The 15,585-nt window shown below is 41.0% G+C and overlaps 1 protein-coding gene across 1 annotated transcript; it reads left to right on the top strand.

The window, feature by feature from the left end:
• Window positions 1–6,351: 6,351 nt before the first annotated feature.
• On the top strand, window positions 6,352–9,878 carry LOC140826452 (probable LRR receptor-like serine/threonine-protein kinase At4g37250). Its single transcript, XM_073188758.1, has 2 exons — window positions 6,352–8,126; window positions 9,074–9,878. The coding sequence occupies exons 1-2, from the start codon at window positions 6,476–6,478 to the stop codon at window positions 9,748–9,750; spliced, it is 2,328 nt and encodes a 775-aa protein (XP_073044859.1). The 5' UTR covers window positions 6,352–6,475; the 3' UTR covers window positions 9,751–9,878.
• Window positions 9,879–15,585: the final 5,707 nt, after the last annotated feature.

Raw genomic sequence — 15,585 nt, 5'->3', positions numbered from 1 at the left:
TCGGGGCTACACACCTCGACCATTCCAAGTCCCGGGACATGCTCCCCGGCCCAAGGCTCCGCACCTTGGTTCTTAAAAGCCCAGGGCACTACACCCTGGCTCGGGGCTACACACCTCGACCATTCCAAGTCCCGGGACATGCTCCCCGGCCCAAGGCTCCGCACCTTGGTTCTTAAAAGCCCAGGGCACTACACCCTGGCTCGGGGCTACACACCTCGACCATTCCAAGTCCCGGGACATGCTCCCCGGCCCAAGGCTCCGCACCTTGGTTCTTAAAAGCCCAGGGCACTACACCCTGGCTCGGGGCTACACACCTCGACCATTCCAAGTCCCGGGACATGCTCCCCGGCCCAAGGCTCCGCACCTTGGTTCTTAAAAGCCCAGGGCACTACACCCTGGCTCGGGGCTACACACCTCGACCATTCCAAGTCCCGGGACATGCTCCCCGGCCCAAGGCTCCGCACCTTGGTTCTTAAAAGCCCAGGGCACTACACCCTGGCTCGGGGCTACACACCTCGACCATTCCAAGTCCCGGGACATGCTCCCCGGCCCAAGGCTCCGCACCTTGGTTCTTAAAAGCCCAGGGCACTACACCCTGGCTCGGGGCTACACACCTCGACCATTCCAAGTCCCGGGACATGCTCCCCGGCCCAAAGCTCCGCACTTTGGCTCTTAAAAAGCCCAAATGACCATGAGGACCGGGTCTGGGAATACATATGTATTTCACATATCATTTAGTCACAAGGAAGAAAAGAAAGTTCTTCATTAAAGGGCTCGAAGGCCGGAAATTACAAAGAAAAAAGAGAGAAGGTAAACAATCCTACTCTAAAGGTGCAGTTTGATCCCCGGACTCCCCAGCCTCTTGGTCAGCATCACCATCTTTAGGAAGGGAGTTAATGGCTTTGTCAATATCCGGGAAGCCTTCTTTGTTAGCCGGGATTAAGTTTTCCTCTTCAAACTGTTCCCGGCATTTCTCAAAACCGACTTTGAAGTAGTTGTATGATCTATCTTCAACAGCCGCTTGGAAATCTGAGGATTGAAGGAAAATAGTCTTCCATTCCTCTTGAGTAAGCTGTAAGGATTTAAGCTTATCCTCAGCAGCCACGACTCGATGTTGTTGGCAAGTAGCTTCTTCCTCAAGGTAGCGGGTCCGGGATTCCAAGAAAGCAATCTGCCTTTGAGAGGCCTCTTCTCGGATTAAACTTTCATCCCGAGCACGCTGAGCGGAAGCCAAATGCTGGTTGGCCATTTCCAGGGAGGCCAGGAGACCGGTGACTTTCTCCTCATGCAGCTTGGTAGCCCGGGCTATATCTTCTCGAAGTTGATCATGAATTTCTTGAGCCGCCCGGGCTTGCCTATTTGTCTTGGTGGCTACTGCAGCCACCTCCTCAAAAGCAGACATTATCATTTGAGCAGCCTGAGCAAAAACAAAGAGCAAAAGTCATAAAGAATGTGTCAAAATATAAGTGTAATAAGGAGAAAAACTTACGGAATAGAGGCGATTCGATCCTTCCAGAAATCTATTGCAGGCCGGAACACTTTTTAGAAAGGCCGCCTCAGAAAGACTGAGCATCTGCTTAAAGCGTTTCGCGCCACTAGAAGTAGGCCCTTCGAAAAAAATGTTAGTCGAAGGAAATTCGGAGCTGGAGGCTTCCTTGAACTGCGGAGGAGGAAGGGATTCGTGGGAACCAGAAGGACCCTGATCACCTGCAGGAGGATTATCCAAGATAATCAGTTCGGGCTCGACAGCCAAGATCCTTTGCCTTTTACTAAAAGGAACCAGATCTTCGGCCTCCTGTGAGGTCTCAACCACTACCCGAGGAGTATCATCCCGGGAAGGATTCTCTCGAGTAATTTCGATTCCCCGGGGCGTTTCCTCCATAGCACGTTGTTTTTCTGCTTCGGCCATTGCCCGGTTTGTTGCGAGTTCCTTTTCCCGGGCCGCCTTTTCGACTGCCCGTCTTTTAGCGAAAGCTGCTTGCATCTCGGAGTTATCTGGACAGAGGAGAAGTAAGTGTTGAGTAAATCAAGGAAAGAACAAGGGAGGGGGTGGCAAGAAAGAAGGGTGAATTACCGGGTTGAGGGCCCGAGCCCGCCACCTCATCAATCATGCGATCTTCGGGATCCTCACCCCGGGGACTCAACCCATATGTGATCAAATTATCATCAGAAATTAATGTGGAAGATGAGTATTTGCGCCCTTCCACCAAATCCTGGCTCACGATGAAGGGTTATTCAAATTTATAGGTGCCGGGAAGCGAAGGTTGTGTAGGCAGAGAAGAGAGAAAGCCAGACAAGCAGGGAAGATCTCCCGGAAGTCGAATAAAAAAGTATCTTCCTTTCCACCCTTTTTGAGAAGAGGGAATATCATCAAGGAAGCGAGCGTTATGCCGGGCAGTCAGGGAAAAGGCATTATCCCCAAACCGGCAAGAAAAGTAATAGTGAAGAATGAGGGGGTTAATAAGAAAATTATTCATGTTAAAGAGGACATAAGTGGCAGCCATTATCCTAAAAGAATTAGGGTGAAATTGGTTAATGGGTACGCCAAAAAATTTGGCAACTGCAATGAAAAAGGGGTGAATCGGAAATCTAAGACCATTCTTAATTTGGTCCCGGAAAAAAGTAGTGTACCCTTGAGGGGGGTTTTTTGCCCTATCAGAGGACTCGGGTATTAAAATAGAAAGATTGGAAGGAATACTACCCCAGGTCCTAAGTTCTTCATCCGCCCCTGGGCGCAGGGTGCTACTCAAAGAGGAGAACCAGGGAAATCCAGGGGCCTCGACAGGAGGAGGGCTCACGGCCCGAGTTTTGCCCTTACCTTTCCTTTGGGCAAGAGTTCGGGAGGAATTAGGAATGGAGGGTTTAGAAGAAGATGGTTTAATTAAAGAGGCTACTGGTCTCTTAGCAGGTTGGGTGACAGAGCGTTGGGGTGGGGGAGATTGAGAAGCATCGGAGCGTAACGCAGCAGATTCGTCGCTAGGAGAGCCTCGCGCATTGGCTCCCGACGTTGAAGAAGTAGAGTTTGACATGATAAAAATAGAGAACTTACAGGTTTTGAAGAGGAGCTTCGGAAGTGGGTGATTTTTTGCACGGAAGAGCTTCGAGGAGCAATTTAAGCAGGGCTTCGCCGGAGATTCGAATTTGAAAGTGATATTTTCAAAATAATTTAGGCGCTACTTATAAGGAGAAGGACTCGATCTCTACCCTTGATTTGCATCTGATCGGATGGACGAGATGATCCTTGGGAATCGGTAAGGACACGCGTAATCATTATGGTGTCAGACTTATCAACGCCTCGAAATTCGAAACGTTGATAACCGTTGAAGCAAGAAAGGTACGTACTATCACGGTACCTTTTGAATTACCCAGTTTTTGGTAGCCCGGGGGGTTTAAGGCCCCGGCATGTTATTTGGGAGCCCGGGAGGTTTAAGGCCCCGGCATGTTATTTTATAAATCGGGAGGTTTGAGGCCTCGATATGTTATATGTTATGTTAAACCGGGGAGATTTTAAATCCCGGTTTTTACTTGGAAACACGTAAATTTGAGGGAAGTACACAAGCAAAATGCGCGAAGTAAAAGGCGAGGCCCCCGACAACTTGTTCGATAGCCCGGAAATTTAATTACCCGGGATTGTGTTTTTAGTCCAGGAAGAAGGATATCGCACCCCGGAATAGATTCCCAGACAGGTATATCGCGGAGACGTTTTCAGTTTTATAATTCGAATTATTACGATTGATTGAGCATCTATTGTTGCGACGCACGTAAATTTATATAGATTTTCTGGAAAAGAGGCAATAAAGCAATAAAAAGCAATAAATTTCTCATTACATAAAGAAGCGGCGAGCAATTATGTCATCCATTACAACAGACACAGAATCTCGCCATTCTGTTATCCAGTTAGTCAGCTCGTGGATTCGAAGATTGACAAAGGTTTCATTGTGCATTATCTTGGTTAGCGCATGCCATTCTTTCCGCAGCATCATGTGTAGTAGAACCTGGTCATTAACCAGGTCTGTAATCCGGGCCACTGCAAATTCTCGGATATACTTCCTCGCTCTTGCTCTTTGTGCTCGAGTAAGAACGAGACTGTTGCGGTAGGAAAAATCCAGATCGTGGGCCTTATCTCGTACGGTCATAACTTTCCTCCACACGCTCTCCTCGATGCCTCTCTTTAGCTCCTCTAGATGAGGACGCATTGCCGGGGTCACCAAGACGTGTGTGCTGCTGCAAGCACTGGAACCGCCTGAACTCGACATGGTAAAATGGGAAATTGTTTTTTGTGTTCACCCTCTTACTTATAGGCAAACGTCCTTAAATGTGGGGGAAATCCAAGAGTCTCAGCCATGCGAAGCGTCTCCTTTATTATTCAAAGGCAAGAGTTGATCATAGCCATCAGATTTGGACAGGTGTATGGTCAGGATGTCCCTCGTAAAGTGCGCGGAGCAGACGAAAGGATCTGAACAGTTATCAAAACGTCAAATCGGAGGTGCCTCGAAATACGGAACGTTTTTGTTTGGCAGGATTTCAATAAATCTCATATTATTATGGCACCACGTCAGCAGACCGGGGGATTCTTGGTCCCTGTTTATTCTTTCTCTCGAACTACAAACTCGAGATCTCAACATAACAAACTGATAAATGCTAGAACGAAAACAAAAGGACATTTCATTATTAAAAATGAGCACGAATTACACGGAGATGTTCATCCTCTACAACAACCCTCCATTTGTGCAGCCAACCGCTGAGATCTCCGGTAGCGGTCTTGCCAAAGCTATCTGACCCGGCTATGTCTTCCAGGATCTTCAACTCCTTTTCTAGCATTAGTGCGTAGACACCATGGTGAGTAAATATGTCCACATACTCCGCAACACAAAGACGTTCACGATACTTCTGCATACGAGCCACGTTCTCAGGAGCAGGAGCCCCTTCTGCGTACTGAGAAGATTCCAGCTCGTACAATTTTTCCCAAAATAGGAGTATTTTGTGGAAAACTTCGTCTTCCAAATCCGTCTTCCGTCTCTCTGTGGCCGCACGCATAAATTCCCCCGCCATATCAGGAGCTTTCGAATTGCTTGAGCTTGCCATTGCATTGATAAGATGGAAGGATAAGCCAGGTCTCTATTTATAGGGTAGAGCGTTCATCTCTACCTTCGATTCAAATTTAATCGGACGATCGCAGGACGCTTAGGAAATCGTGCGTACAAGTGAAGAGACGTGTGCAGTTATTGAGAGTATAGACTCATCATTACCTTGAAAAACGAGCAATTTTCAGTAGCATCCTCATTAATGTATTCGATCGATTCTCTCGAGAATAGTGATTATCAGACATCGAGGAGTCAAGGATATGGAATACGAGACACTCCAAAAGTTCCCTTGTTTAAATATTTGTTCACAATTGCAAAGAGTGCAGAAAGGATCAAATCGGGACAGCGAGTCAAGCTCTAGCCCGACTATTTTAGGGATGGGTGGTGATACCCCTAGTAGGATCCGGGTCATAGTCAGGGTCGATTTCAGGAGTATCCGGGTATAACTCCTCTTCCCGGATGGTATAACTCCTCTTCCCGGATGGATTGGTGTTGTACGCAATTCTTTATTATTTACCCGGGCCCTCATAGAGTTGGTCGGGTGCTTCTCCCCTGACCGGGTAGTGTTTCCCAGTTGCATATCCACTTTGGCAACCTCGAAAATAGCGTTACCTCGACAAGTGAGCCACACTTGAGTATAATCATTACATGCCATCTAATCTGCCAGAGCAACTTGGGCTTGGAGTGTCCGAGAAGTCATCAGAAGCTAGGATGGTAAACCGACTTAGTAGATGTCACGGAAATCGAGGTAACTACCCATTCCTCCCCTATAAATAGCCGGTATTAAATTCATTTAAGAGAGAGAGACTCTTTGAACTAAAAAGTATTGTTCACATATATTCGCATATATATTGCTTAATTTCTTCTTTGCCTGCTGATTTAAGCATCGGAGTGGTCACGTCGGACACCCCTCCGGCGCCCATTCACGAGTTCATCTTCTTGTTTGCAGGTCAAGACTGAAGCCATATACCTTGTTCATTTTCCTAAACAACACTACAAATACTTGATTCGATCCGGTGGAGCACCCGACCCTGCTCATCTATTTCGCCTGGATCGCATCAAGTTACAAAATAATTCCGATTTTTATTGGAACCAAAAGAGACTCCGCCAGTGATTTTTTTTAAAAAAAATCATAGCAAGACTTGCTAATTAAATTCAATGTATTCTATGATAAGATTCCAAGGAGAGTATATTTGGTAAGTAGATTTGGTTGTTGGTGAGCTGTTTGTGTTGTCTTTAATACATGTACTTTTTTGACATCGAATTTTACCTCACATGGTCCCTTTCTGTCTTAAATCTCAGTTAATCTTTTTTTACTATATTTCCTATCTTTCTCTCCCCCTTAACTTCTGTCCCGAACCAGCGAAAATGTGGGATCACTGTTTAGAATCATGAACTACCAAAGCTACGGTTTGTTCCATTCATGGCGGTGGAGAATTCTAGCATGTATATTTCTACTTCGGGCTCAGTCTTATGGGCTCAACATAGACGGGCTGTTCTTGCTTTCTTTCAAGTACGGTATTCTGAATGATCCGTTGGGTGTTATGAAGAACTGGAACCACCACGATGCCACGCCATGTTCCTGGAATGGTGTCACCTGCGGAACTTCGGGATCGGGGGATGCTTATTTTCGGGTTACGGGCCTGTCGTTGGCGGGTTGCGGGCTCCTGGGTTCCATTCCGGCGACTCTTGGCAGGATAGAGCACCTTAGATTCCTTAATCTTTCAAGAAATTCAATCAATGGTTCCATCCCTTCAACTCTCTTCCGAGCAACCGAGCTTCAAATTTTTGATATTTCTAACAACTTGGTCTCCGGTGAGCTGCCAGAGCTTGTGGGGAACCTGAAAAATCTCCGGGTTCTTGATCTTTCAGACAATGCTCTATCAGGGAACCTGCCAAGGAATTTAACGAGTCTACAGAATTTGACTAGTGTTTTTTTGCAGAACAACTACTTATCTGGTTCACTACTTGGTGGGTTTGATTCAGTCCAGGCTTTAGATCTGTCCTCCAATTTGATCAACGGGTCCTTGCCGCCGGAATTTGGAGGCAGTGATCTTGCATACTTCAACATTTCTTTTAACAGAATTTCCGGCGAAATTCCGCCGGAATTTGCTAGCAGAATCCCTGGAAATGCCACCATTGATTTTTCGTTCAACAACCTGACAGGCCCGATTCCTGAATCATTTCTTTTCTTTAACCAGGAAACAAAATCATATTCCGGTAACCCAGAATTATGCGGTAAGCCACTATCAAATCCCTGCACCTTTCCATCTTCCATCGCAACTCAGCCCAATGCTTCTATACCTGAATCTCCTCCTGCTATTGCCGTCATACCCCAATTTATTGACTCCATCCCTTCAGTTGGTGAAGGTGCAGCTGCTGGAAACCAGCCTCAAAGAAAAGAAAACAAGCTCAAAATCGCAACAATTCTGGGAATAGTTGTCGGAGATGTCGTGGGTATCTGCGTCGTGGCAGCGGTTTTTCTGCACGTCTATCATCTGAAGAAACCAAAAACTACTAACAATGAGGCAAAAGAGGGAAAGGACTTCGACTGGGCATCCTCGGCATCGTCCACGGAAGGACACAACTGGCTGAAAACATGGCCATGTCTGAAGAAACAACAAAACTCCGCCACCGAGGAAAACGAGGAAACATCCTCCGACTCCTCCCACGCATCGAACTTGAACAAGAATCATGAAATGCATGCAACCCAAGAGAAGAAAAAAGGGGAGCTGGTAACGTTTGACGGGAATCAAGAACTGGAAATGGAGAGCTTGCTCAAGGCGTCAGCTTACATTTTGGGGGCGTCGGGTTCGAGCATAATGTACAAAGCGATCCTCGAAGACGGCACCGCATTGGCTGTTCGCCGGATCGGCGAGAGTGGCGTAGAACGTTTCAGAGATTTCCAGAATCAGGTTCGGGTGATTGCAAAACTGGTGCACCCGAATTTGGTCCGGATTCGAGGGTTCTACTGGGGCGCTGAGGAGAAGCTCGTTATCTATGAATTTGTCCCCAATGGCAGCCTCGCTAATGCTCGTTTCAGTAAGTTTTTTAATCCCTTTAATTTCTTGAATGCTTGATTAATAGACCTATTATTTAACTTTTTAAAGATAAAAGCAAAGATAAATTAATATTTAAAAAGTAACTCTAAAGAATTATTCGAGCTAATTCTCTCATAAATTCTGGACTATAATATATAATAATGAGATTTAGGTACTCAGGCTAGAACTAGACAACTAGTGGTCCTATGAAACTAAGTTTCACGATTGCATGCTCGATAGAATTTTGTTAAGATAGCTAGCTAGTAATTTGGGTTTGACCTAAATTAAATAGGAAAGAAAGTAAGTATACACGTTTGGCAAAAAATAAAGACCTAAGTACCCGTTTCGGTCCCTCTCTCGACCTATGATACCCAAACTGGCCTTGGCCAGTGTGTGCCCTCGACTATCATGCTCTGAATTTTGTCTATTTTTAGAAGAAAAAAAGTTTGAGATTTAGAAGAAATGATGGATGAATCCACGTGTGAGAATGGAAAGGGACGTAATTTTTTCTCAACATTAAAGCTGGCAATTTGAACGGTAAAGTTTGTTGAAACTTGAACATTGTTTTAAATGCTCATGGCTCAGTTGTCTGTGTCACCAACCAATGCATTTCGACCGTATTTTATCTCTTGCAATTTGGACCATTTTGGCACGAAAGCGATGTATGTCTCGGGCCACGGCCATCATTTGCAAAGCCAATTGTCCATTAGTCACAGTCATCTGCATGGAAAGGGGCCGGACTTCCACCACCATTTACTACTACAATGATATCCAAGTGTGGCTCGGCTTAAGATGATGCTTGGTTGATTTTCCATTGCCTATTTTGAACTTGATGAGGCTTTGTCATAAACATTTGTAAATGAGAAAACGGCTTTTTTGGTGCTGTAATATTATCATAATTATGAATTAATTTAATTTGAGAGTGCACTTTTGTTTTGTGATTTTCAGGGAAAGCTGGCTCTTCACCGAGCCATTTACCTTGGGAAACACGTCTTAAGATAGCAAAGGGAGTGGCCCGTGGGCTTTGCTACATCCACGAGAAGAAGCATGTCCATGGCAATTTAAAGCCTTCTAATATACTATTCGGCCCTGACATGGAGCCCAAGATTGGAGATTTCGGGCTCGAAAGGCTTGTGTCAGGTGAAAATAGTTCCAAGAATGGGGGCTCGACCCGAAACTTTGGTAGCCGAAGATCCACGGCCTCTCGCGACAGCTTCCAAGACTTTGCCTCCGGTGCCACCCCGAGCCCAAGCCCGAGTGCCATATGTGTATCCCCTTATCAAGCGCCTGAATCTCTACGAAGCCTAAAGCCCAATGCAAAATGGGATGTTTTCGCCTTTGGTGTGGTGTTGCTAGAATTACTTACCGGAAAAGTTGTCCTGACAACCGATGAAATGGGGCCTGGTTTAATCATCGGAGCTTCCACATCAGCAGAGGAAGACAAGGGAAAAGTGTTGAAAATGGCTGACGCGGCGGTTCGAGCAGAGTTGGAGGGCAAGGAAGAGGCCTTGTTGGCATTATTTAAATTAGGGTATAATTGTGTGGCTCCTGTCCCACAAAAGAGGCCATCCATGAAAGAGATCCTTAATGCACTTGAAAAGATTTCATCTTCATCGTACTATTAAGATCACTATGACGATTATTTGGATCCAAATGTTGGAAATGGCTTGCATGTTTGACTAATTTGTTTTTAATTTTACGAATAAATCAGTGATTTGTGTGATAATTGTATATAATTTATTCTTTGAGCCCAGCCCAAGTCCCGTAATTATTCATCCGGCCCCATAATTTTGAATGACAAAAGGAATACCAGCTCAACTTGCACAATTGCATTTCAAAAACAGACATAAACGCTAACCATTCTAAATTTTCAAACCAAATCGAACTGTCGAAACTTGGAAGAAAAAATGGCGACGAATATTGGAATTATGGATTCTGCTTGGATTAACTCTATAAGGCTTGCGCAGATGCCATTGGCTGTCATCTGATGGACGCTGCACACCCAGGGATGGTTCCTATGAACAAAGTCAATTTCGACGTAAAGAACTAATACGAGAAGATCCAGAATTATAACGTCCTTCAAGACGTTTTCAACAAACTCAAAATCACTAAGGTGCCGACAAGTTTCCGTGTCTTCATCATTCATTGACTGATCTATACTTACTATTTTTCGTTCCTGTGAAATTTTTTCTATTGATTTCTTCCTAGTTCTCGTTTGCTCGTTATTGGGGAAGTCTAATGAGTGCATCCCTTGCCTTTTGTGTTTGTATGGATATGTGTACAGCATATTGAGGTCAACAAATTAATCAAAGGGATCGAGGCCGCTGGACAACCTGGACTTCATGCAATGGATGAAGCGATATTACTGCCATTGCGTTAAATGGAGGGCTAATGAACAAGTGAATCTTTTTGTGCCAAAACTTCTTTTGCTTTTCTAATTGCTACATTTGGTCGAGTTTCCTGCGTTGATAAATGTGGGTATAAAAAAGTTCTATGTGAACAGTGTGCTACTCTTCGTACTTAAATATTGTTGTCATCTTTATGTTTCTGAATTCATGAAACAGATGGCATATAATCTTCTATTATGTTCTATTTGGCGTGTAGAAAGTGTGTTCTTATCGATTTTACTTTTATTTTAGCTACTTTCATTAACATCTATCAAACATACAACTTGTTTTGACCGCAGACGTAGTCCCAAGAACTATCTTGCGAGTATTGATGATTAAAGCTCGTTGTGTGTTTGATATAGGTAATGTGGAGCCACAAATACTTCAATTTAACTGTTGTTAACTCAATTTTCCAGTTTACAATCCTTTGGAAAGAAGAGAGCAAGAAATCTGCACCGTTACAGCCTTCATCTAGAAGTTCAGCAGCTGCGCCGAAGCACACCTCTGACGATGTCTGAAGGACTTTCACCCTCATTGTCTTTGTTTAAAAAGTATAAGAACAGTGTGTCTCATCATTCTTCCTATAGAGCAAGAACTAGGCAACTAGGATAATAGATTATGGTTTTCTTGCATGCCATTACAGGACGTTGTGTAGTATTTGCAGTTTAGTTTATTGCTTCTATACACTAGCGTGCTAGATTCGTAAGAACAGATTAGCTAGTTCCACGGATAAAGAAAAGCCCTGTGGTAAAAAAATGGGAAATTGTAACAAGTAATGGCTTCTTGGGATAATTTGTCAGGTGAGGTATGTGATGATGTGAATGGTACGAGACCTTTGACTGCTTCATATGGGCTGATTGTAGGATATCAATTTAACCAACGATTCGTGAATGAAACTGACTCAAATATTTGGTTGGAAGATCTGAACTTTGAGATTATTCAAAACTCTAAAATTATTTGATTTTTGTATCCTGTATATAATTTTTTATTCATATTATTTTCTAAATGAACATTTTTCTTTTAAATTTCACCATTCGTCTCATTTCATTCGCTTCCTCTCTTAACGAGTTTGCGACTTCTCGGATATATCTTTTTCAACCAACATTTCTCATCCAGCAGCAGAGCCAGATACATATATAAGCTCGGGTGGTCTAATTTTTTTTAAAAAAAATTATATGTAAATTTTGGAATAATATGTTATTAGTCCGAGTATATCAATTTAAAATATTAAAAGGTTCTAGAGTTTAAAATTCTAGCTCGAGTAATGTTCTCATCAATTTCTTCTATCTTATCTTGTTTCCACTATCAATATCACCGATTTTTTCCTCAATAAAGATATTACAATTTTCATATTTGGGGCACGGCAAAAAATTCCATCAAAAGACCACACGGACCATGGGATCACCTTAATATTCTTGAACCACTACTAGTATAATAATAATGATAACATATTTTTATCCCTTCAGCTGCGTAACGAATCATGTATATATACTCTTGGGTTGGAACTTTTATCATGCGAAGCTCATTAGGTATAAATGACAAGTGAAGTGAAGGCCATACAGTGGCTGATCGGGTAATTTGTTCAGAATAAATAAGTTGATGATCTTTAATTCTAAAGAAAAATATTTGTTTTATAATTTTTATTATGTAATGAAAATTGTGTTGTAAGTACAAGAAACAACATTTGGTGTGCATTTTTTTTTTTTTTTAGAAAGGATTGTGATACTAATATTAATTTTTCTTTAATTATAATTGCTGGCCGTGGCTGGGGTCTTGAACACGAGACCTATGTCAGTATTTGAAACACTTGGTGCTACTTAAGCCTCAATGGCGGTGTGTACTTGTTATCGAGTAGCAAGAATAAGTAACAACTATCTTTGCACTTGATATCGAGTAGATACATGAAAATTTCAATCAGCACTAGTTCGACACGAAAGATGTTTATAAACGAATTTCCAGATTTATAATCCAGACATGATATTTAAACTTGAAATCAGACCAGAGATGAAATAAATGTCGTTTATTTATAATATTACTCGTACATTGATGATTCATGCATATGAAATTCTTAGTCAACCAAAAATATCTGTTGCATATTGAAGATTAGTTCAAATTAAATGACATAAATTTCAACTTGGGAAATATATATATTTGGTGGGCATATTGAAGCCAATGAGCTGATCGAACAGAACCTCATTAAACACGTGCATTAGTTCTTGCTGACACCTTTCATCAGAAAATAGCATTTGGATTTAATTCATTTTTGACCTTTGAATCCGTCCTTTTCAAATAAATAGTTACACCATTTTAACAAAATCCAAGCGCCTGTGTATTTAATAAATGGAGGTCCAAATGTTCATACTTTCATCAATGTTTTTGTTCTTTTCATGATTGGTAGTTGTGAAATTTTACTTCACACAATGTTTTTTTTAACCACAGCAATTCCCAAAGGATAACTCAAAAAAGTCTCACGAGATTAACTTTCATAGGCACCATACAGTGGCGGAGCCAGAAATATGACTCTGTCCGGACAAGAATTTTAAACTCTAAATTCTTTTAATATTTTAAATTGATCTACCCGGATTAATAGCATATTATTCAAAAATTTTACATATAAATTTTAAAAAAATGGGGCCACCCGAGTATGTGACTCCGCCACTGCCACCATGGTCATGGATGTCATCAGCTCGTATTGGAGCCTTCCCTTCCCTCATTGTAAATAAACAACAAATCGGGCTCCCGATTGTACCCCGAGCAAGTTTCAACATGAAAATGTACACGAAAAAAGCAACACTCAGTACAAAATATTTTCACTGCCTGCAAAGGCATGCCCGTACTCCGGTGTTCCCAGGTAATATGAGCATTCAAAAAACGTACCAATGAGTACTGAATGTTTCATCCTTGTTACTCAAACATCTATATGAAATGGGAACCATCTCTTTTAATTCTCAAGATAACACAAGCTTTAATAAAATAATAAGGTTTGATATAAACAAAAAATTGATAAATCAGATATCAATAAGGACATACATCGATTCACAACCAAGGTTAATCTGGCCAAAACTGATTAATGAATATTAAAAATATAGCCCTCGGAACAAATGACACAAAACATTCAATGCAGTTATAGTCAAAGACAAAACGATATTGATGCATCGAGAAAACCAATTCTGAGCATGAAAAAATGTTGATATAACTAATCTAATATGTTTTTTTATTTTACACATTATTAATTTTTTACAAGTATCATTACTAAGTATTTGTAACAACATTTAATTAAAAATGTCTACAAAAAAGTGTCACAATTCTAAAGAAAACCAATTCTGAGCATGAAAAAAAGTTTGAGATCTAATTCAATATCTCAAGTTTAAGACCGGCTTGTAAATTCGATACTCACACAAAACCCAAAAAAAAAAACACCTTGGCGGGAACTCAAGTTTTACATTTTTTTATCGGACTTTTCAAAAATATTCAACGTGAATCGTGGTGAACCATGGTTAACTCGACCTACCTCTGCGGGCACTGTCCGCAAAGGTCGATCCAACGGCTCGGATTTTTCTGAGTCAATTTTTTTATTTTACATGGAGGTGGGTCCGGATCACTCATGTGGAGTGATCCGGGCCGTTCATTACAGGAGTGATCCGGGCCGTTCATTGTCCGTGCTGGCAGTGCTTGTAGAATATTATTGATTTCAATTCGACCTTAATGATGGGTTTGAAGTTTTTGACTAATTGAATCTAAGTTCAAATCTAAATGCTCCAAACTTTGCCTTCACATGTTTAATAGTATATAATATAATAAATAGAATGGTGCAGTAAATTTTTTAGTACCCGATCTTTTAACTTTTAGCAATTTTTTTAGCATTTTTAACTTCTTGATATAAATTCAAATCTAAAGAATTCACAAGCTCGACTCGTGGCAAAATTTGGGCGAAGAGTTGACCTTAATGCTCCTAAGTCCTACACTCCTACCCATCCCATGGTCCAATTTTGTACTACATTTTTTGATGTTTGCGCTGCAAAATAACTAGCTGACCTAATACCCACATGCTATGTGCAGTCAAATAACTCCACTGCCCACCCACTGAATCATATACCACAAATATCTCATTCCACTTTTTAATCTTGCCAATTTTATTTCGTTTTATAAAACTAATCCAAGTGTTTGAAGATTATTTTGTTACTCTATATTTATCAATTTTTTTATCTCATGAGTAATTCCTTTGTACAAATATTTCAGAGATATATAGTTCGTATTTATAATGAAAAGTAATATTTTGAATACATATCAACATATAGTAGATATTATGAAAAATAATGTTTTTACAAAAAAAATTAATACTTTAAACATAAAAACGATATTTTTAATGTATCGTGTCGAATCAAAAATTCATCTCACAAAATTGACGTATTAAACAAACTCAATAAGTTTTGGTGTGGTGTCGTAGGATATGTTTTTGGTGCTTGATATTATAAACAATTTTAAACTTTCTTTTTATTTCTCATATGTGATGGAATATCACAATCACTCTTTTTTTAGAATACAACGTCTTCATCGAGTCCTGAACCTTATTCCACCAATGTCAAAAATCTTGAGGTGGCTTCTACAATTTTAAGAAGCCGCTCTGATTATGTAGTATTTTTCCTCTCACAGGTTAAAGAGGTGCATGTCACAACTCAATTTTTTTAAAAAATAAATCCATTGTAACCCATATAAATTATTTAAATTTTCATTTCTCTCTCTTTCGGTGGGGTGATGCGTCATAGTTTGACAACTCTATATATGTGACAAATCACAAAAAAATTTTACTGACCATTTGATACGAAAATATTCATGTAGATAACCATACAATTAATAATAACATTCATCTAGAAAATATAAATATATTGAGATAATCCCTTGGAATTAAGTTGTGAGCAATAGAAACAATATTTTTGGTATATTCATTCTAGAGATTTGATGATTTTTTTCAAAATGACATATTTTTTTTAAGTTGATAAATTTCTACTAATTTTTGTAGAATTACAAAAATTTCTGAATATTTTCACAGAATTTTTTAGATTTATTTGATGA

This window comes from Primulina eburnea, chromosome 3 (assembly GCF_022965805.1).
Source record: "Primulina eburnea isolate SZY01 chromosome 3, ASM2296580v1, whole genome shotgun sequence".
In the NCBI taxonomy this organism is placed as follows: Eukaryota; Viridiplantae; Streptophyta; class Magnoliopsida; order Lamiales; family Gesneriaceae; genus Primulina; species Primulina eburnea.
Note: the sequence above shows the minus strand (reverse complement) of the source record. Positions and strands in the feature narration are given on the sequence as shown.